Genomic DNA, 23,634 nt, shown 5'->3' with positions numbered 1-23,634 from the left:
TGGATTTGGGTTTTTTATGGTGGTTTTTTTTTTTTTTTGCTTTGGTATGGGTTTTGGGTTTTTTGGGCACAGGTTGTTGATAGTTTGTAAGAGCATGGATTTTGCAATATGGAAGTTTCTTTCAAATTTCTAAACTCAGACTTGATGACAAAAAGAAAAGGCTGCTTTGAAGAAAACTTATCTAGAAACAGAAGAATAAGAATTCAAGAAATAAAGTCAATAAATGGGGATCGTACTGCATAAATTCATATGCAAATCCCTGAGGACAGCGGTAATAATTGGAAATTGTGATGAATATTCTTTTAACATTAACAGTGTCAATAAGACAGCACACCTAACCATTTCTAACAGATCAGAAATGCACAAAGCAAGATCTCTGTTTCACCACATTTAGTCTGTATACAGTTGTATTTAGAATCCAGACAGTTTTCTTCTTTAAAATGCAGGCAAAGGAACTTGGGTGATGTAACTTAAGAACACACTGAAATCTGCCCCTATACTCAACCCAGAAAAGCTCACAGCAGCTGAAGCATGCAATGTGAAATAAAGCTGGTTAAGAAAAAACAAGGGAATTGGTTAGGGAATAGGGGCTTCTTGGCATTCCTTTAAACCATTTCCTGTTCACTCTTGTGGAGTGTAATATAACCCTAAGAAAATATATCTGACCTCACTCCTTTCAGCTGCATTAAAAAGGTTTTAAAAGCAATTTAAATATCAGATTGCACATTCATAAACAACAGAAAAGAAAGAGGTTATACATATTATTGCCTTCATCTTCTACTAAGACAAGTTGGGGGAGTTTTTCTTGGTTTTGTTATTTTTTTTTAAATTTAATGAGAACTTTTGATTTTCCCTGGGAGACGAGGTCAACAGACTAGGGCACTTCCTGTCTGCAGCAATGTCGTGTGCTTATGCAGACATGAGTCTTCTGACAAACAACTGATTTATTGCAAAGAGGGGTCATTACAATCGTGGCATATAGCGAGATCACATTCTTTCCTACTTGTTTTGCTTAATCACTATGGATTACTCAAACATACTTGAAAAGAAGATGCATTTCAGCTGTGTGTGAAAACTGACAATTCATCCAAAATCACACACACTGAAGGCAGGAGGGGACATGGTCTAGGTCAGAGTATGATCATGCATTGACAAAACTGCGAGTAATCATACAACTGAACTACTAAAATATAAAAGATGTGATCCTACAAAGTCCTCAGCACCTTGTCACCACAAACACAGGTCTCAGCTTCTCAGAAAGAGGAGACTATCATCGGGGACCACTCAAGGAGACTATCATCAAGGACATTTACAGCTTCTATACTTAAAGTCACCCCTCTGAATCTTACTGATGGAACCCTCATGCGGTCCTACTTACACACATTTGGGACAAACTCAAGTGCCCTGCAAAGCAGGTCTGATCTCCAGCAGTGTGCAACACTAAATACCAAGAGATTTTAAACAGGAGGCAGAGTTTGGTTTTTCTTGGTCACGATAGCTAGCTGACATACCAAAGTCAGAAGAGTCTGATGTGACCCAAGCTATGCAGAACTCTAATAGTTGTTAGTTTGGGTGTGGTAGAAGCTGCTTGTCTCTCCTTAAAGGGAATTTACACAGTCCAAATGTTTCCACAGTATTTGAGCACTGCAGAACTACTATTCTATCCACAACAATTACCCCATTGAAATATTTTTCCACAGTTCTCCCTTATTTTTAAGGTGTGAAAGTGGGATAATAAGCTCCTGCACAAGGCTGCAAAAAATTGCATTGAAAGATGAGGGGTTGAGCCTTTTTTCCAGTCTCCTGACCTTTCCGTCCTTTACTGCACTGCATTGGCAGTTCTCATGATTTTCAACTAGCAGCTTAAATAAATTCCAATAGCAAGATTTACAATGTCCATTCCCCCCACCCCCGTGAGATTACACTAAGTTTGTTTACAGACACCTTCAGTACATGTACCACGTACAAGGATATTTTTCTTATGTCAAAGGATGAAATTTTTTAATTGTATTTGCCTTGTGTACAGAACTGAAACAATCCTACTTTCAAAAAACTGAAGATGCTGAGCACTGCTAAAGTAATTTACAGGCCAGTGGAGGGTGGGAGGAAGGGAACCAAATATCAGAAAAACTAACAATGTCAAAAACAGAAACATAAGTTTAGGAAAATTAAAATTCTGCCCCAGCCACAGTTATTAAACCTATGGGAGTTACCCAGGAGACAGGAGAGGAAAATGAGTGGAAGAATTGCTACTGCCAGAGAGCAGGAAGATATTTGTCATTAAGTAGTATTTAGGCACACTTTCTAGATAGCAGGCTTTTTTCTTGTGAGCTTAAAGGACATAATCACAGTCACCACTGCAGCAAACAGGTAACTTAGCATTTCAAGAACAAATAATAAAGTGACTTGATCTTCATCTAAAAGTATCATGATACTTTGGAAGTGGGAGGAAGCAGATTACAAATCTAAATTCCAGGCATGGAAACTCCCTTGTATGGAGTTCCAGGGCATAATAATTACATTCCTATACTAGCAGAAGAAACACACCGAAAATGACAAGTACATTTCAGCTAGAAGTTAATTTGCTAAACTTGCCTTCCTGGTCTCTGAAGAACACTTACTTCATGTTCTTCCATTTTGCATCAGAAATTCTCAAATTGGACTGAGTGCCCTCTCTTCAACACTGCATGGCTAAATGACACAGATACTGTGTATTTTACAGAGTGAAACAGCACTCATAGCTGCTCATTTACCCAAAACTATGCAAAGACACAGTGAATGAGAAGAGTCTGGACACAAGCTTCTATGGCCAGAGGAGTGTCCCTGCTCCCCCAGCTAGCCTAAATTAAAAGAAGAAAATAATAAAGAAACTTTGGTATTCACCACCTCATGTGTAATGACTGAGCAAGCATCACACATAAAAATGAGAAAAAAACATACCATGTATTATTATTATGTATTATCCCAAAATCCCAAGCATTTCAACAGAAACCAGTGGCCACCCTTCAACAGAAGAAACTTAGCTATAGCCATTTTCCCCACACACTGCTCATGCTTGTCCCATCCCATTCACTATATCACAGTTTAGAAAACAATATAAATTAACATAAAGTACATTTCTTTCCTTAAATGACCCTCAAAGGAAAGCAAAATTACTCACAAACATAAAAAACCAACAGCCTACATCTGATCTTTTGCATCTTACCATCATCTGAGCAAACGGAGATAGCTGCAGTGCATCACCGCTGGAAACTCTCAAGACCTTTTTGCTGTGACATACATTAATCTGAGCTAATGCTCCTCACAAACACATGGAAACACAACCTTCCTCTTGAGTGCACAACATGGTAAATAACCAGCATAGCAATCCAGCTGAAGCGAGACCTGGCTTGCACACAAGGAACCTACACTAGAAGAAACAAAACCAAAACACACTGAGCAACTCCAAGTTTACAAGCAAACAACATATGCATTAAGAAGTGGTATTCGCTACTGGAAAAAAAAAACCTGCTGCCCAACACGAAGCCTAGGGCAGCTTCTTGCTGTGCAGCACTTCACATGCACAGCCCTATTTGCAACACCAGGGCTACAGGGATGCACACCTGCCCTGCTGCATTTATCACACTTTGACACAGGACTGGAGACAGCTGTGAGACAAATCCAGCAAAATTAGACAGCTACAGGCTGTTTGTACCAAGTGGGACAGGAATACAACTGGGTGGTCAAAACTAAATCCACAAGAATTCCATCCTTAAGTATGCTGTTACTGTGCCAGTAACACACTCCAAGACAGTTTGAACTTGTAGTCTTTCTCAACAATGTAAGGCATAAGCCCATGGTGGAACTCAGGTTCCCTTAGCCACAGTGAAGGAATTAAAGAAAAGGGTCCTGCTTCTTCCCCTGATAAGCACACAGAAATAATCAATAATGTGTCATCAACACACGGCCTCTCCCAAAGTCCTGCTCTCTCAACTGGAGACATATGGACTGTCTGGTGGACAATGAACTGGCTGGATGGCCACATCCAGGAAGCAGTCACCAATGTCTGAATGTCCAGATGGGGATCAGTGATGAGTGGTGTCCCTCAGAGGTCTATGTTGGGACTAGTACTGCTCAGTGTCTCCATTTGTGACACAGCCAGTGCGATCCAGTGCACTCTCAGCAAACTTACAGATAACACGATGCCAAGAGATGTGTTTGACTGATGCCATCCAGAGGGGCCTAGACAAGCTCACGAAGCAGGTCTGTGGGAACCTCATGAGGTTAAGAAGGACAAGTGCTGACGTTGCACCAGGCTCAGGACAGCCCCTGGTAGCAGCACAGGCTGGGCAGGAGCAGCCCCAGAGCAGCCATGCCCAGAAGGGCTTGGGGTGCTGTGGGTGAGAGGCTGCACATGGCCCAGCCATGGCACTCCCAGCCCAGAGAGCCAAACGTGTCCTGGGCTGCACCCAGAGCCCTGTGGGCAGGGCAGGGAGGGGATTCTGCCCCTCTGCTCTGCTCTGCTGAGACGCACCTGGAGCACTGCATCCAGCCCTGGGCTCCCAGCACAGCAGGGACAGGAACCTGATGGAGATCAAAGGGGACCCACCTCTCCTTTGAGGACAAGGTGAGGGAGATGGGGTTGCTGAGCCTGGAGAAGAGAAGGCTCCAGAATAGTTTACTGTGGCCTTTTCATACTTTAAGCGAGCTGGTAAATAATGGAGAGGAGTTTTTTCTTCACACTTGGGGCAGTAAGACAAAGGATATTGGTTTTAAACTAAAAGAGGGTAGACTGAAACTAGATGTAGTGGGTTGCCATTGATCCTGTCAAACAGAATTGGATCACGCCATAAGCAACCATCCCCCAAAGAAAAAAAAAAGCTGGAGGAAAAGAACAGAAACTCAACCTCCTCTAGACTCCAGAAAGAAGCCACTGTTGGATAACATGCTCATCTCAGCATTTTCAACAGCCAAATGTATTTCAATGCTTCACTGAGGGGAAATCCATCCCTCACTGGAGCTGGCCATGCGCGTCCATGGACCCAGCACTTTGGTTTTCATTCTTGACTCAATGCTCTTTCAAGCAGACTGAAGTCTTTCTTCTGACTTCAAAGGGCCCTGTTTCAGGCTCTGGATAACCAGACAGGTTACCCAAGCTGGTAAGATTCCTAAGAAGTTTCCACCACACACAGCAAAGAAGCAAAGATGAAAGAGGAGAGGTATGCACCCATGAACTGAGCCACACAGGTATGTCAGGCACATACATACACATCGGCAACCACATCATTTGCAAAGTTATTAAAATACCTTTGCTTCTACCATTACAATCAAGTCAATGCAAGTGTCCTGGACAGTTAGCTGTGTATTTCATCTGAGACAATCACATTCAGCATATCTAGGGAATGAGAGTCCTTAGACAGGTATAGAAGAGTAAAAATAACCAGTTTCACATTATGGTTTGCTAATAATACTATGCCACCTCTCAAAATCCAGACAGTAGAAAGTAGCGCTGGTGTCATGTGGAATAAGAGCACTACTTAGAGAGTTTTCTACCTCAAAATACTTCAAGGTAAATATGGAGTCCACATAGCAGCCCAAATACTGGAAAAGATAGTACCTGCAGTAACAATAAACGTGATTATGAACTGTGAGTCTAAGAAATTAGGACATCCTGAAGCTGTAGTTAAAAGATTCATTCCAGTGTGATGTCTTTTGCCAGCTCAATGTTAACAGGACTTTTAAAAGCTTTAGGCTGCAGCTTTGCCCAGATCATTCAGGCCTTGAAATAGGCAAAATGGCTCATTAAACAGGTTTTCAGATATCAGAACAAGTACACATGTGCAGACTTCCCATTTCCAGGGAAGAATGGCCACTGACACAGTCATTCTACTCTATGCTTTACCTTCACAGATATTCAGAGCATGTATGAGATGTATATTCAGCACACCTCAACGTGACAATGTGCAAGGAAGCAAAAAAGGGCTTGACATGTCCCTAATCCTGGATATTTTCCTGGACTACACACAATCAGAACAGCTTCCTGAAGAACAGCACTAGAATGCATTGCTGGAATAACATATTTAATACACCTCTTTCAGTCTGACTCACTCCTTAACATTTGTTGTCTGCTTGTACCATTCACAGTCTACCAAAATATAAGCACAGAATGAAAAGGCTCAAATCTCCACTAAAATAAAGTGTATGGGTGTTATATTCACTAGATGATATTACAGCAGATATTCACAGCAAACTGTCTTCACTAACAACTAAGGACAAGGCAAAAGCCTTCAAACACAAACACTGGGCCATTCTTTAAAATCCTCTCCTCCACATGAGTTTTAACAGACAGCTTCATATCAGATCAGGCATGAGCAGCGCCAAAAAGGAAGAGGGGATATAGTGTACCACAGTAAGGACACGCAGATTGCTCATTTATAATTTTCAAATTTATTTCACTTTAAATTTAAATCTTACTAAAGATAAACAAATAAATGAAAAAATTACAAATGCTTTTTTCCCAACTCTTCCAAAGTTGGAAGGCCTTTGAACTTTTGTGCTCTCTTTAAAGGGACACAAAAGAAATGTTTCTACACAAAAAGACTCCTTTCTTGCTACCAACAGATTCAAAAATACTAGTTTTCTCCAGTCTGTATATGCCAATTTGCCTTTCTTCTTCGTACTCACTCCCATTTCATAATCCTGTTTAAGGAAATAACCATGTGTTTATTCAAAGTAAACTAAGGTTTGTCTACTGTAATTCCAAACACCATAGCACAGTTCTCATTTAACCAATTCCCTCTCCTTTCTGTCTTAAACATTTGGAGATGCTGCAGGTGGTTTACAGAATATCTGCAAGTTATTTAGCCTTAAACACTCCTCATACTTTCCCATCCAGAGACAGATGATCAACAGGCAACCCACAGCAGCCCAGTTGCTTCTTCTCCCAGAACAGTTACCAAAATAGTAACTCTGACCCTTCAACTATCCCTCCTTTCTTCTCCCTTTCAGACCTTCTTGCTTCCCTTCTGTTTTCCCACACCCTTATTTGTTAGTCTTTGCTTGTCTTCTCCATTACATTTTCTTTCCATCATTAAAAGAGATGCTGCATAACTTCTGGGCTGATATTGGCCCCCTCACAGAGGGCTCCTGCATGCCAGAATTACAGTTCACCTGAATAAAATAATTTTATATGTACTCTGAGGACATTCCTACTGTGAATAATAAACAAAATATATGTTTTACCAACCTCGGATGGCAAGAGGTTCGCCCTGAACTGACTGGAACCAGCAGTTCTTACTCTAATATAGTCAGAACAGGTTTAATTTCTTTCCTGGATAAAGCAGAGCAAGCTGAGTAGAGCAGAGTGTATGCTCAGAACTGGAGGTATGAAGCCAAATAGCAGAATATGGGGTGGAAGGTAAAACTCTTGACTCCTAACAGGGGGAGGGACAATCAGGAACCACCGCACTCATTTCATAAGAGGGAAAGGAGGTTCAATTTTCCATTCCCATGAAGAACTGGTTGAGCGCAATCTGTGTATTCCAGAGATCAACACTCCATCACATGCTGTATAGTGGAATCAAAGATTACCACTGAAGAACAGTAAACTGAGCAAAAGCTACAGTCATGATGATGTGTTTCAGCCTGATTCAAACCAACACATAAAAAAAGCAGGATACTGAAGTAAAAGCAAGCTTCAGTAATTCATTTTCTAAATAATTGTAGACAATGGTCAAGCAACACGGCCATTTCACTTTTTTTGCCAGAGATAACATGGTATGTGGTGATTTTTTGTCACAATTACCCTTAAAATACCTATGTACAAAGCAGATACTGCAAATTTGAATCCCATGCTCCCTTTTGGGTTAATTGTAGCTTTCAGTGGACAGAGCAATTTAATAGCTGTTTGCAGGAGATCCTGCTTTATTACTTTTCAAGCTGCCCCACCCAAGTTTTGTTCTCCCACGCATTCAGCCCAGAACACACAAGAACACAGATTTTAATTGAATGTAACCCAGCAGTCTTTCCATTCCAAACACCCAAGCAGGTTAGCTTTTTATACTTTAAAAATTGCTAAATGTAAACTCACTACTTCAAACATTTGGCGTTAAAAAAATGCCAAGATTTAATTAGCATAGTGTCTAGATTAAGACTAAGATTTTACACTACAACATACCTAACTTCTTCATCATTTTGAGATTTATGGAACAATGACTACAGCAAAGGCCAAAAAGCAGAAATTTTCATTAGAACTACAAACTTCTCATCACCCATGTGATAAATAGTACAACATACAGGCATTTCCAGAAATACCAGAAGTTAAAGCTGGTAATTAGCATTGGGGAATCCCAGCCTGTCTTGGATCTGCTTCTGACATTAAGTACATTTTTGGAGAACTGCACAGTCAATTTTCAGTGTTAAAGAACACTCTACAATTTTAATTATTATTATTGAGGGTATTTGGAAACAAATCTTCTTGTCCATTCAACAAGATAGCTTTTTAGAAGAAAACTGGTTTCTGTCAAATTGCAGTATGTGTTTTTCAGATGATCTTCAATACTCACAGAAAAGGTCCTAAAGCTTTTCAGCTATTGCCCACACACTTAAGACAGTGAAAACAATCCAAACCATCAGAGCCTTCACACAATATGCCTTTTCTAGAGTAACCAAGAACATGGTTAAAAGCCAGTCTACCTGAATAAACCACTTATGTACTTACATCATCCCAGTATCAAGAGCTAGATACTTAAATATGTGTAGGTGCCTGAAAATGTTGATGAGCACCTTGTCATATTTAAGAAACAGGTAAAACATGTTTAGACAGGCTAAAGCCTCACACATACGAAAATCCACTTTTCCACTGTTTAAGGTTCTAGACGCTTTTGAAGTCAGGCCACAAACTGACTAGTTACTACAGAAAACACTACAATCTCCAGTATTAGAGGCCTAATAAGACATCAGTAATATTTTAATAGTAATTTTTCAAAATTTGTTTTTCTAAGCAGAAACTATGAAGAACTTCTCTCACCGGGCAGAGACATCCATTCTCCACTGTGTGAATAAACTATGGACTCTGTATAAACAAATAGTGATAGCTCCTGCTATTACTATGGCAACCTTTTCAAGCGTTACATGTGATAGCTTCCAGCAACAATTAAAATGGCCATCCCTTTAGCTTTTATGTGTTTAATGGTAGGTTTTGAGTTTGATAATGAGAAGCAAGAGATGAGAAGAGTAGAGAAAATGCAGCTTCTCAGACAGAAGAGACTTGCTGCTTTGTCAAGACATGATTGTGGTTTCTGTTGTCTACACATTCTTTAAGTGTGCACAACCACTGCTTAGCTTCCAGTCTTGGCATTTGCTCCCACCCAGGCACCCTGTTCCCAGATTCCCAGTCTACAAGCATCCTCCTGTGACTACACATCATGCTTTGACAATAGTCATTTGTGACAGAGCGATAAATCTCATTCCTTCTCTCCAAACACACGTGTTCACATGGCAACAGTCACCCCCAGGAAGGATTTCACAGCGATTAAGTGTGTCAAGGACAAAGGATTCTCCAGTTAATGGGGCTGGATTCACAAACAGTAAATCAGGTGAAATACAGGGATACAGCAAAAGCATGAAGTGAGGAGTCTCCCTTAATCTGTGAGTCATACTGTCATCTCTCAGCTGTGGACTATATCAATCCTGCTAAATATTTAAATTAACAGCCTTATTTACTTGTGTATTCCTGCAACTCCTCTGCTGGCATGCCCACCCTTGTGCTTTCTGCGCCAGTATTCTCAGGGTGTGACCTGACAATGGAACTAAACCAAGCAACAACTGGAGAAAGGGATGTCCTGCAGCTCCTCCTACTTCCACAATTCCTCCCAAGGCTGATCCTACAGTAACACAGAGCACAGAGTTACTCATCTGACACTCACCCCATAAAGTATTTTCCCATCACTTCTTGTCCTTGACCTAGCTCACTGCAGGGTCAGATACCCTCAAAATGAGAAGAGCAGATGTGGAAAAAGAGGGAGAAGGGTCATTTCTTTCACAAGCATCAAGACTGGCATCATTTGAGCACCAAAGCAATGCCTTCTGGCAGGGATACCAAGAAATATACTTGAATATCAGCAGCTATACTCATTTTTAATTCAGCTACTGCAGGAAAGACTAAAGAGCTTCAATACATCAGTGAAATTTCCTTTGTGGTCTTCATTCCAGTAGAGAGTTTTATGTTGTCAGCCCTACTGCTGGAGAAGTGTTTGCAATTCCTGTTTCTCATGCACATCTTGAAGACTTACCTCCTACTCATCCCACTCCCTATTTTTTAATGCTAACAATGAGATTAAGACAAGGGTACTCTTCCTTACCCTAAGACATCTTCAGTTCTAAAACACAGTACATTAAAAATTTCTTTTAGAGAGCAATGAGAAAACTCACTCCAACCCTTCTAACTTTACCCTCATCCCCAATCCAAGAGAAATTACCACATCTTATAAACTGAGACAAAATACAACCAACTTCCCATTAAAAAGACATCCTTTTTCTCCCCCTCAAAAACTGTAACTAAGAGCAGCTTCTGGAAACTGAAGAGAATTTTCCTTGCTTATCTTGCACAAAATATAGGACAGCTCCTGTTGGTTGCCTTGAATTATGCCCTTAAGGCTTGGCTTCAAAACAGAGGAAACCAGACTGTCATGGATTTAGACTGTTGTGCTCTTAGAGATGCATATCTAAATTTTAGGTATCTGAAAAATCCTTTGCGGTCAACCTTGTCTCCAGCCAGTAGACAGCAGTAGTATCAAAACAGCAATTACATTCAGACTGCCCTTGATTTTGGGGAGAGGCATACACAAGTTATCAGGGCTAGATAAGTGAGGAATAAGTGAACCAGCGCAATTTATGACAGTGGCTGAACTCCTACAGCAAGGTCTGGTTTCATCACATGTGTCACTTAGCCTTTGCTCTAGAGCAGCAGCCCAGCCAAGCAGCGTTAAAGTGTGGATGAAGTCAGCCTAACACATGGGCACACCTAACTTCCAAGTGTGTTCATGTATTAGCCAGCAGACCGTTCTCATTACCCAAGCAGATGCCTATTAAAAGTTTTAGTGGTGTGGGTGAACTCAAAATAGCAATGGCTGCTGCTCATTGCAACAGGAGCAAAAAAGTCTGACCACAGAACTCTAGCAGTTCTAAACTGAAAGGCAAGTTCAGTGAGATGGGACACCAGAGATTTGTGATATTATTTTTATTTGTTGTGAAGTGGCACAAGACACTGTGCCACTGGCTGATTCAATCTGGTGACCAGCAAAATCAAATACTGCTTAAGTAGCGAAAAGTGCTTCCCTCTGTACCCAAAATAAAATATTTCTGGAATATTCTAGATATTCTAGACAGCAAAGGTTCATTTTTGCTTATAGAGGCAGTCTTTTAAGAAATGCCTCTTGCTAAACTGAAGGAGCAAACCATCCACCAGTGCTGCTGCAAGGACACCAATTCAGCAGCTGCACCAAATGCTAATTCACAGTCCAAAATTATTTCTGAGCAGCAGCCAGCACATCTGCAGGTCGCACCATAACAGCAACTCTACCTTCTTCTGCTACTGATGTGCACTACAGGCTGGCTGAAGACACATTACTCTAATGGTGTGCTGTGAGACCATCTTTACATCAAAACACACACTGAGTGCACTGTGTAACTTAACTCCGGAGCACCAAAGCTTCTTAAAACACTCCACTTTCACATGTAAGCATCTTCACCCAACACGAATCCCCAGGACCCCAGGCAAATCCAGCAATGACAAACAAGGCATCACCTCTTTCAAAAGGGCACAGCAAAATTAAGATGAAGAACAAAACACTACATTCTCCACGGATCATGAGTATCTGTTACAAATACCACACGACATCTGGAAAGTCGTTTAAATAAATTCACCTATGTCACAGACTTCTTACTAGTGACACAAAAACCTAGGATGAGTAGTAGGACAAGAACAGGACTAGACTGTCTAGTTCCACTGCTCCAAGGGAAGTATTGCTTACTATACATGTCAAGGTTTGGGTATCCACCAATACTTCTTCAACAAGCAGGATTTTGTGCAGCCTAATGTCTCTCTAAATGCTGTTCTGGAGATCCTCCTGAGAACCTCCACATTTATGTCTTCCTTCCCCACTGCTCAAGCCTCATATCCACCCCTCCTGTCATACTAGAACTGATAAACCACAGCTGCCCTAATTGCTCAGCTGGTTCCTGTATTCTTGCTGACAAAGAAACCCTGCCACAGACTGGGGAGACATTAGTTAAGTGCTCAAACACTGATAAGAACCGTATTAGGTCTAAACAGAAATATGATTGGGTAGTGAAGTCCTTATGAGGCTTAGCCCTAAAACTAGAACAAAGTTCCAATCTGGGCACCAGCACAATCTAACAGAAGTGCTGCAGACCCCACAGACGTGTATGATTCAGCAATGGGAACCAAAGTAGTAAAACTGTTAATTTGCATAACAGATAATGGCTCTACAAACAGAAACAGCCTACTACATACTGTACTCAGCTGTTGCCTTTGTGCTTTCTTCTCTGTAATTCATTAACCTACAAGCTTATCAAGGTGGGAGTGAAGGACTTGTTTCCAGCATGAAAACCAGCAGTCAAACATAGCAGAAGTACTTACGTCACTCTTCCTGAACTTTGCTTTTAAGCTCTTCATGCTGATCACATTCAACCTTCCAAACCTTTGAGGAGCTTTTTATTCTTCTTCAATATCTAAACAAAAAAGAAAGAAAGTAAGATTCCAACTTGATACCATTCAGTTCACTGGCAGGCAAGTGACAATTGAATTTGCATACCCCTATCAGTCTTTGAGGATTTAGCCCTCAAGCTCTAAAAAAGATTAACAGTCACTTAAGGGAACTTTTCTAACTGTATCTCTAAACTTAGAAATAAGCCTAAATCTGATCGCTGAACAACAGAACAAATGTTCACCAAAACCTAAGCTGTATATCATTTTATATTAACTACACCTCCACATAATTAGATCAGCAACAGGTTCATACATGAACGGATTCCTCTGACCACTGCCCATTATCACCAGGACAGCCATTTGTAATAATGGATTATGCAAAATCATAATTAAGCATGCAAAGTCATTCATTAAAATGCTGCCAGCCTACCACCATGGGTCTGCACTGGGTAGCAGAAGTATCACCAGTATTCTATGCACAAGTACAACCACTAACCAAACTCTAAATTGTACTTCTACCTTGCTGGACACATACTAGGACAGCTTGACACAACACAGCAGACAGAATCATCTGAACAAGACAGAGGTTATTGCTGGAAGAATTGTTTTGGATTCTTCCCTGTAAGGGGAGAACTGTATGTGGGTTTTTAAGAGCCATAGCTGCTTGAAACTTGGCAGTGCATTATCACAGTCGTGTTCCCCCTTCCTCCCTTCCACATGAAGGAAAGCAGCAGTTGAACAAACATACAAAGCTAACCTAAGGGACAAGCTGCAAACTCTCACAGAGGAAAGTGGGTGTCTAGAGCAAAGTTTCCTACAGAAAGCTTCAATGATGCCACACATTGTCAAGCCAGCATAATGGTGAAAGCACATTAAAGCAGCATGGCAATGTGCTTTTTCCTAGAGCACAGCAGAAAATCATAGTGAGAGAGCAACATCTGGATTGGCAAATGCATCTAGATAAAAATGTTCCACATTTCTAGTTTTACGGTACGGTTACTGAAATAGTTGGTTGCTTTCATCTACAAGTTTTAGCTGCTATACAAATTCTTTCTGAAGGAACAGTTTAAAGTTAAGGATGTTCAGCTGTATAAACTTCCTCTCTCCACCCTAAGAAAAAAAAAGTAGAAAAAAGTTTTACAAGTCTAGTCAGATAAATAAATAACTGAAATAGGGACTGAAGCATAAAATCAAATAGGTTATGCAGGGTCAGTATGTTTCACATCACTCTTCAGAAAGAGTAGATTACAGTTTGATAACCAAAGTGAGATTCAGCTCTTTCATAAAAGTACATCTCATTATTAACAGCAAGTTGCTATGCTTCACATGATAACTCTACCATGAGTTTTAAAAATCCAACTACACAGCACACTGTTAGTGGAAAATATATGCATATGAATGCTTCCACAAAATACAACCCTAACTACCATTCAGGAATAGCAATCAGTGCTAAGTAAACATGTTATTAAGTTAAACCCCATATTTATCTGAGAGTGATTTAAGACAAAACTCAAGTACATTTCTTAAAAAAAAAAAACCAAACAAATAAACAAAAATCCCATATATTAAATACACACAAATGCATTTCCCACAGGCTACACCTTTTCAGTAGGTAGCAGTAGGTAATCTGAATGGGTTAATTCGGCAAGTTGTTAAAAAATCATTAAATTGAATTAAATTACTCTAAGTCTAATTATGCAGTCATTTTCAAGTCATGTCAGATCCCTGACTGCATCCAGGTATATGAATATAAGGGGTTTCATTCAAAATTCCTGCATTTAATCACAAGGAGAATGGGTTTGTGGTGTTTTGTTTAATTCTTTAGTAGGCAAAAAGAAAAAAGGAAAATAGATTTTGAAGAACCTTTTCACTGCCTGACCTAGGTGAAAATTTCTTAGCTTTTTCCTGGATGGAAAGGAGTGTTTGTAAAATAGTAAAAAAAAATTTAAAATATAATAACTGAACAATCAAAAAAAAGGAATTATTTCAGATTGCTTTGAGAGAAGCATACCACTTTGTTTCTGCTGCACCTACCCAAACTTTTGAGAAAGTTTTTAAATTACAGCTGTCATAACCCGCACTGGAAAGGAGCCTGAACCTCAGCAAGAGCCCAATAATCATCTAAATCATCCTTCAGTAACAACAGGGATGATGAGAACTGCAAATGCCAGGGTACAGACAAGACAAATTCCATTACTCACCTGGCTTTCTTTACATACCACACCAGCAAAAAAAAAAAAAAAACCTAAACCAAACTGCCTCCAAATTTTCTGAAAAAAAAAAAAAAAAAGAACCATGTAAAAAAACTTTACAGGCATAAAATACTATACAATATTCCTCAAAAGCCAAAACTTAACAAGACTTCGTATTTTATAACTTAAATATACTTTGACTAAAAAAAGTAAACTGCTTAATTAGGCTAGTTAATTAAGTGTAAATAAATCCCAGGCACAGGGAATTGAAAACAAGAAATCTTTCCTCACATACAGATTGCCAAAGAGTTGTCTGCTGTAGGCTGTCTTTCCCCTTCCCACCCCCTCAGCATTTTTGGCTCCTATGGACAAAAGATTTATTATAGCTCCCAAGGAAGACAAAGTGCTCAACTACAAGGCTGTGGGAGAGATGAAAACTCCTTGTAGGTACATGGAGCAGCTGCAAAGCTGGACCCTCTCCTCTGAGGAACCTGTAGGAGTGTCTAATTAACAAGTTTTGCAAGCACTCCTAATACATTACTCTCCCTCTTGTGAGAAAGGAAAAAGCACATTTTATACACTGAATGTGAAACTCAAATCCTCAGCATAATTAAAAAAGCATGCTCAAGAACACAAAAACAGCATTCCCAAGCTTAGTGTGCTTTTCACATCTGTATTTTTTCCATATGATATAGTTAAACACAAACATTCAGATTACAGTTTGTGCATCATAATGCCCATAATCCTTCCACTGTAGAGATAAAAATGCATGAAGTGGTGAGGGCTGCCTTTTCTTGTCACTGTTTAAAGGAGGAAGTCCCCTCTCAAAGGGTGTAATTATTGGAATTGATGGAAAAGGAGGTCAGCATCCTGATTCGGTGGAGCTTTATGACAACTGTTCACTCGCCCGAGGGGGGATAAAGGAAGCGCCACTAAAATTACTCTCCTGTTTTACAAGATAGGAAGTGACTACTAGAAATTCACCAGGGAGCATCAAGACACTTCAAAACAATATTTCTGCAATGAATCACAGGTATTTACAAGAAGCAATCTCTACTAATAGTGGCATTTCTCTGCTTTCAGAACCAATGTGGTAATAAATACTGAGTGCTGTCATTTTATAGCAGCAAGTTAGCAGCAGATAAGTGCTTAACTCCAGGGATTCTCAACAGCTAATGCTGATCACGTGCTGCTGATCACGTGCTTTTAACCATTATCTCCAAAATTAAATATCTGGTCCTCTATCTTCCTTTAGCTTAATGTCAAGAAACAGCCCTGAGGAATACAAGCCACAAAAAACATATTTAGGTAGGTGGTAAACCTATCTAGCTAGAACAAGAGACATTGAAGTGGTGGCAATCTTTGGCCTCAATAATTTCATTGCAATTGTGCTTTAATACACAATACAATATTTAGGTTTAAATGTAGGAAACAGATTAGGATAATCTTCCCTGCTGATTTATAGTGAGATTTGTGCAAACCACAGTAAACAGAAACACTGACATTTTTTTTCCATTTCAATAAATTGCATTAAAATCAGAGCAAGGCCTTTCAAACAATGTTACAATTAACTCCTTGAGGGGGCCAAAATCCAGTGATGCAACAAGGAAAAGACTTAGTTTCCCTAAGCAGGACTGGAAGTTTACCGTAAAACCTTATATTACACACAGTGTTCATACTAATGAGTCACTCCTCACTGATAAATGCTGAATTCAATTAATTTAGGTCTCAAAAATCTTACACCTCTTTCAGAACACCCTGAGAAGCCTCCATCTCACACAGAGGTCTTTCACAGTAAAGCATGACTAATGCTTCAACTAATTTCCCCTTCCCCTCCCAAAAACACTCCAAAAACACTTTTTCAACCTTGAAAGTTTACAGTAAAGATTTACAGACTCCAGGCAAGATCTGCCAACACACGTGGAGGTGTGGGGGAAACGAAAAAAGAGTCTGGAGTGGGGAAGAGTTCTCCTGCTGCTATACACTTACATCCTCCTTTGTGTGACTACACCTACTCTCACAGGGAAAATAAGGGGCCCCAGAAGCATCTTCCCCCAAAGCACACCATCATTTACCCTCTGGATGATCACTTTCTAAACCACTAGCCCAGCTCTTCTAACCAGAAGCACAGCCTAGCAGCAGCCAGCACTGCAAAGCTGCCAGAGGCATCCACACTAATGCATCCCTTCTGCTGATCACCTTCAGCATCCAACTTCACAAATGCTTCACATCCCTGAGCTTCCGTGACCTACACAACACCAAGAATGTGCTCCAACCCAAGCTGCTCCTTAACGTGGCCAAAGACACAGTCCTGCCTGGAGGCATTAGCCATTGCTCAGCCTCTGTGGCTGCTCCCACATAAATACAGCAAGCCCACTCTGCCCTAAAAAACAATAATCCACCCAACACTCCACCTCCCCTGACTACTTCCTATTTCCATCCAGCTGAGCATATTCTTCCATTTCTCAGGCCAAATCAGAGAAGCATGTATGATGCGACCAAAAGCTACAGGAACATTTCCCCGCTCTTTTATCAGCACAACTCAGTTTTTCCATCTTGAGTAACCCACCCTGCTATCATAGGAAAAGACAAATGGAACAGAATTTTATAAACTCAGTGTTACCTATAAAGACAAATAATTCTTGGCTTGGTTAATCTACTATTACTTACTAATGAAAACGCACTGAAAAATGCACTGAGAAGCCCAAGCACTACACAAGAGTGGGAGTGATTTATATACAGTTAATCCCACTCTAAACAGAATCCGACATCAGAGATAGCAAGGGCCTTGGGTAACCTAGTGCATTCCCTCTATCTGCTCACAAATCACTGGCAAGGATGTGCTGAACCATACAAATTTAAGCATCTGAGTCCAGAAGTTAGAGCGTTGTGGCTGATGCAACACTAACAAATCTACAGCTATCGCTCCTCTCTCCAGGACACTTTGTACCAACTCTTTACTCTTACACTTCCTTTGACATTCTGAATTTGCAAATGTTGAATTTTCTTTTAATGGATTCAGCTGAAGCAGTACCAGCCTCTGAAGATGCCGTACAATATAAACCCAGGCAAGATGGTCAGTCTGGGGATACAAGCAGTTTGTTTACACAGTGTATTCAAATGCAGTTCTAGACAGCCAGAAGAAAACTAGCACCAACAAGGCCTTTACACACAATGGACAGGAGCAAGTTGGAGGAAATTCAAAATGTGACACTGCCTTGGTTTGTTTACTTGGCATACTACACAGTACTCTGGGCAAAACTCTAACTTAAATTAATTCCAGGTAAATTTGTTGTTCACTCCTTACACACGATTTTATTCCAATCCCACTCTCATTCTTTTGTCTGGAAGTGTCTATCAACATCCAGGCACAACAAAAAAGACAAGACTTGTTGCATGAACTGGGACATTCTGATGCTCCTTCTCTGCCTTCAATTTTCCTGTCGCTAAAACAAAAGCACACACACACCCTTGCACACCCTTTATTTCGAGACCATCTTCTTTAGTTTGATCATAAATAAGATATGGTGCAGTCCTGAAGACTTTTCTGTGTTCATTATTCAGCTCAACCGAATGAGATTGGAAATAAAGAATCTAGCTGCAATTAGCAATAGAGAAAAATGCCTTGGAGTCCCACTTCTGAAATGTCAGTTCTTAAATGAGAAACCTACATGGCTAACAACAGCTAGTACTTGTTTATACTTCCTTCCTAGTATTTTGTTATCAACTATTCAACCTGATGTTCTTCAGAATCATCAAACACAACAAACTGTACAGTTGCGACATTGAATCTATGAAGAGATACATCCATGACTTTATAGATTAAAATTCTGAAACAGCCTAAGGCAGAGCAGTCACCTATTAGGGGTGAAATTAGAAAGACAGGGATATCAAAGCAATTTACCTAAGACGTTTGACAAGCTTCATTCCCATAAACACCCTGGAAGGGCGTTCTACTAGAATCTGCTTTAATCTAGAAATACCTTCAGAGATCATGCTGATAGCACAGCTCCCAAGTCCCTGGGTAAATGCTTTAGCTGATGAAAACTAAAGCATCATTTTTAACATTCAAAAATTGAGAGTTTCATGTGGTTTCAATCTTCAATAAAAACGACTAAAAATTCAGATCTTTTCTATTCTAAAAGACTCTCAGTGCTATAAACTAGCAGGACCTCAGCAAGATTAACACCCACATTTGGTAAATGATATTTGTGGAATGGTATCTATGCTGCCATTCAATGACATCTGGACAGCCTGGAAAGCTGGGCAGACAGGAACCTCATGAAGTTAACAAAGACAAGTATGGGGTGCCGCAGCTCAGGGACCAGCACAGGTTAGGGGTGCGCCTGCTGAAATCCAGCTCTGACGAGAAGGACCTGGAGTCCTGGTGCACAAGTTAAATGTGAGCCAGCAGTATGTCCTCATGGCCAAGAATTCCAATGGTATTTTGGGGTGCTTTGGTAATAGTGGGGACAGCATACTGAAGGACATTCTTCTGCTCTGCTCTGGTGAGGCCATATCTGGAGTGCTGTGTCCAGTTCCAGGGTCCCTAGCACAAGGAAGGCAAGGAACTTCTGCAGAGGGTCCAGTGGAGAAACACAGAGGGTTAGGGAACTGGAGCTTCTCCCTCACAAGTATAGGCTGAGAAAGATCATTTTGTCTGGCCTGATTTAGAGGGGATCTTATCAATGCCTACAAATATTTTAAAGATGTGTGTCAGGAGGATGGGGTCAGAGACCTTTCAGGTATGCCTGATGAGAGGACAAGGGGCAAAAAAAGAAGCATGAACAGAAACATGTAAAATTTCACCTGAATAGGAAGAACTTCTTTACTTTGAGGGTGACAGCACTGGGACAGGCTGCCCTGAGAGGCTGTGGAATCTCCTTTTCTGGAAATATTCAAAACCTTCCTGATCACGATCTTGTGCAACCTGCTCTAGCTGAACCTGCTTTGGCAGAGGGGTTGGATTAGATGATCACCCTTCAAACTCCTTCAAACCTCAGCCATTCTGTGATCTTAATGATAATCAAGTGGGGGTTTTTTTAAATTATATTCAGGTTTTTGAACATCATATTCAATAGCAGCAGCACTAGGTGCTGTATCAATATTGAAGAAGATACAGTGTTTAAGATATTTCTCCCAGCCTTCATAGACTTAGGAATCTTCACATATCCCTTAGAGTTAACATGCTGGTGTCTCAGGCAAGTAGTTGTAAACAAGTCCTCAGAAGCACTCAAGAGCGAAAACCCTGAAGAGATAATTCAGGGTGTTCCAAAGTGCCTTTGGGAAGTCAGACATCTGCAAGAACTAACAGTAGCTCCCTGCCTCTCAAAAGTTATGAGAAAAGAAATGGAACATGCTCAACTCCTTGAAGTTACAGAGGCACAGGCAGACCAGCACACAAATTCTTTTCGTGTTGTCATGACTGAACAAATTTGGCTTTCTCTCTCCTCTACCAACAGATTCATGTGGGAGGGAAATAAAATAAGACTCATCTTGTTTTACAGTATTTTCAGCACTGGCAATGGCTTCTAGGCAGAAAACCAAGACTATGACAGCTTTAGAAAATGTACATAAGTTACTACAGCATTCATCTAAAATGCAAGTTCTGCCTGCAGAGGAAGGACTTATCAAGACCTAAAACTCCCCAGGAAAATGCACTAACCATGAGGCTCTCCCTAAGACATGACCATCTCAAGTTCAGCACACAGGCCACCACCATCACCTCTGGGTGCTTCTGCCCACCTTGTTCAGGACCTCAACACAAGGGAAGGATGCATTCCTCCATTGCTGTGTACTTCCACTCCTGTAGTCCTTGGCAATTACTTGGACTGTCAGCTAGTCCAAAGTGCCAGGGAGAGCTTCAGCTGCTCCCAGAGTTCAGCAGACTGGCATGTCTCTGGCAGCTGGACAGTGACAAGCTCTGGTCTAACATATTACCAATTATATTATACCTGTTTGCATTACTTCCTCTGAACCTGAAACATGAACATGATCAGATGACTCTAAATATAAGGAGCAGTCAGGATTGACAACTCTGAAAGCAAAGTCCAAACTACCTCAATCACCTGTATGCGTCCACAGGCACTTAGACAGCAGCTCCAAAAAGTGCTGGCAAGCGGGCAGGCTTCTCAGACATGCAAGAGGGTACACACACAGCAGGAGCCAGCTGCTCAAATCTATAACTCCAGAAGATGCTATGGATTGCTGTGCTTCTACCCTGGAATTTTTAATACTCTACTATGCCTGCCATTAAGCAAGGCACTAAAGCTTTGAATCTGTTCTAGCTTCCCTTGGGTTTTTTCCCTATATTTATTTCAAGCACTATCCCTGTGCAAAAAGAACTAGATCACAATCAACTCCCAAAAGGAAGGTGATTAGGGTATTGTTGCAGCAGGATTTAGAAATTACCAACATCTTACACAAGAACCAGCTTTCATGCTTCTCCAATCACTGCTTCTCCTGCAAAAAGGCATGAAGTCATCAGAGATGGGGAGAAGGAAAACTGAATATATAAAAAGAAACAAAAAAGGAAGATATGAGGCAAGCAAGTGATGAAATGCTTACATCACTTCATGAGATGAGCAGCCTCCCATCTAGTCTCTTCTTCACTTGATGTTATCTATCCATCTCTTGTTTCAGGGAAGTAGAGGGGAGGAGGTAGCATTTTATTGCTTTGCTAGCAGATGCACTTTTGGAAGGGGAAAAGAATAGCAGAGGGCCAATATTTTAGAGGAAGGATGGGTGTCTGCTACTGCTCAGTGACTTATTGGCACTAAGCTTGGCTTCAAATCAAGGGAACCCTGAGCTCATACGATGTGTTGTTCTACTCAAAATGCTCTTTCACTCTGGTTCATATGGCTGTTATGCAATTCTTCTATTAGTAAATAAAATCTCATTGACAGCTCTCCATGAGTGTCCCAAGACAAGAGCCAAGCAGGTCATTGACAGATATTTACAAATTCAGTTACTCCTAGTTAATCCTGGACACCAGAAAGCCTTTCTATCATGATGTATGTGTAATTTTTGGCATTTGATCTATTTATTTTTTTTTTAATGACACAGCTAATCTACAACCTGCTAGGGTAGAGGAGAAGAAAAGAAAAAGGCAAAAAGAGACTTCAGCTTCTACGAAAGTAGCAGTAGACTAAGTGTTTTGTATCAGCGCTGTAGCAAGCACATTCATACTTATTATAGAAGCAAACGGGAGAATTCATTAGAGATTCTGCAACGCTATTAAAGCGTACTCTTTTCACAAGGGGAAAGTTAAGAATGTCACAAGTGGCAACAGCAGACTGCAGAAGGCTTGCGCTGCCAAACGCCGTGCAAGAGGAAGATAAATCTTCCACATGCCCTGTGAGAAGTTAGAAGCACAGGTCCCCGATTAAATTCGATGCTATTCCTAAATAGACTACTTAATCTTTTTTTAACAGCAAAAGAAATTCTGGGTCTTTTAAGCCTGCGCTGCCATAGGAAGGCGCAGCCCCCTGCGCGCCCGCGGGGTACGCGGATCCGCGGCCGGCAGCGGGGACCGGCGGAGCCGGGCGGGACCGTGCCCTCCACGGGCTCCAAATGCGCGGGGGGAGCCCCGGGACAGCCGGGACCACCCTTCTGCTAGGAGGGAGGACCCTGAGGGTTCCTCCGGGGAGGACTTCATCCCCATCACGGTCCCCAGGACCGGCACAGCCGCTGCTGGGGCTTGGCCGGACGCGCCCTACCAGGGACCCCCGACCCCGGGGCGGCTCCGCTCGGCCGAGGGACCGCGGAGCCCCCTCTGCGGGCGGGCAGGGCGCGGGGCAGCGAACCGGCCGCGCCGTGCCTCACCCCCGCGGGCAGCTGTCACTGCCCGCCAAGCATCTTGAGAGGAAAACAAAACAAAACTCAGCAAACGAAACATAAACTATAGACTAAATGAAAATAAACAGTCAAGCGGCAGCGACTCACGGGCTGCGTCCCCCCGCAGCTCCCCGCTCCCGCACACCGGGCAAACGGGGCGCTCCGGCAGCGCCCGGCGATGAGAAGGGAGAAGTTCCCTCCCGTTGCGCCCCTCAGAGGTTTCCCCGCCCGGGCTCCGCCGGGGCAGCGCCCGGAGCCCCCCGCGCCGGGCGGCGGAGGCGGGAGCAGGTGGGCGCCGCACACAAAGCCCCATTCACGGCGCCCGCCGCCGCCGCCGCCAAGCGCGCACGGAGCCGCGCCCGCCGCCCGCGCCGTGCTCTCACCTCATGGAGCGCCCGCGTCCCGCTACACCGGCGCGGCTGTGCCGGGAGCCGCGCACCGAGCGATCCGCGGCGCTGCCGAAGGGCGGAGCGGCGGCGCCGAGCGCCCCGGGACACTCGGGGGCGGGATGGGGCGGGAGGGCGGCGTGACACGGCGGCCACGTGACGGCGGGGGCTGAGGGTGCGGGGAGGGGGCTCGGCCCCGCCCCCGCGCGGGAGCGGCTGTGAGGGGAAGGGCGGGCGGCGGTGAGCGGAGACCACCCTGCTGGCTCGTGTGCCTCTGGAGGGGTGCGGGGAGCCACGGAGTCACTGAGTATGCCGAATTGGAAGGGCCCCACAAGGATGGATCATCAGAGTCCAGCTCGTGGTCCTGCGCCGGACAACGCAAGAGTCACAGCATGTCTGAGAGCATTGTCCAAGCACTTCTTGAGCTCTGTCTGTCTTGGAGCTGTGAGCACTGCCTTGGGGAGCCTGTTCCAGTGCCCAGCCATCCTCTGGGAAAGAATGTTTTTCTGAT

At 42.3% G+C, this 23,634-nt stretch overlaps 1 protein-coding gene across 3 annotated transcripts in view; it reads right to left on the bottom strand.

The window, feature by feature from the left end:
- RAI14 (retinoic acid induced 14) overlaps positions 1-23,277 on the bottom strand; it is an 85,277-nt gene extending 62,000 nt beyond the window's left edge. For 2 of the 3 annotated variants that reach the window (XM_014268324.3, XM_014268326.3), the window contains exons 1-2: positions 23,121-23,277; positions 12,641-12,732 (exon numbers count right to left, since the gene is read on the bottom strand). In XM_014268324.3, the coding sequence (XP_014123799.2) occupies positions 12,641-12,676 (36 nt within the window). In that variant the 5' untranslated portion in view covers positions 12,677-12,732; positions 23,121-23,277. Of the gene's footprint in view, positions 1-12,640; positions 12,733-14,910; positions 14,980-23,120 lie in introns of all 3 variants that reach the window. The other variant, XM_026794616.2, reaches the window with a different exon arrangement.
- Positions 23,278-23,634: the final 357 nt, after the last annotated feature.

Source organism: Zonotrichia albicollis, chromosome Z (genome assembly GCF_047830755.1).
Source record: "Zonotrichia albicollis isolate bZonAlb1 chromosome Z, bZonAlb1.hap1, whole genome shotgun sequence".
NCBI classification, from domain to species: domain Eukaryota; kingdom Metazoa; phylum Chordata; class Aves; order Passeriformes; family Passerellidae; genus Zonotrichia; species Zonotrichia albicollis.
Note: the sequence above shows the minus strand (reverse complement) of the source record. Positions and strands in the feature narration are given on the sequence as shown.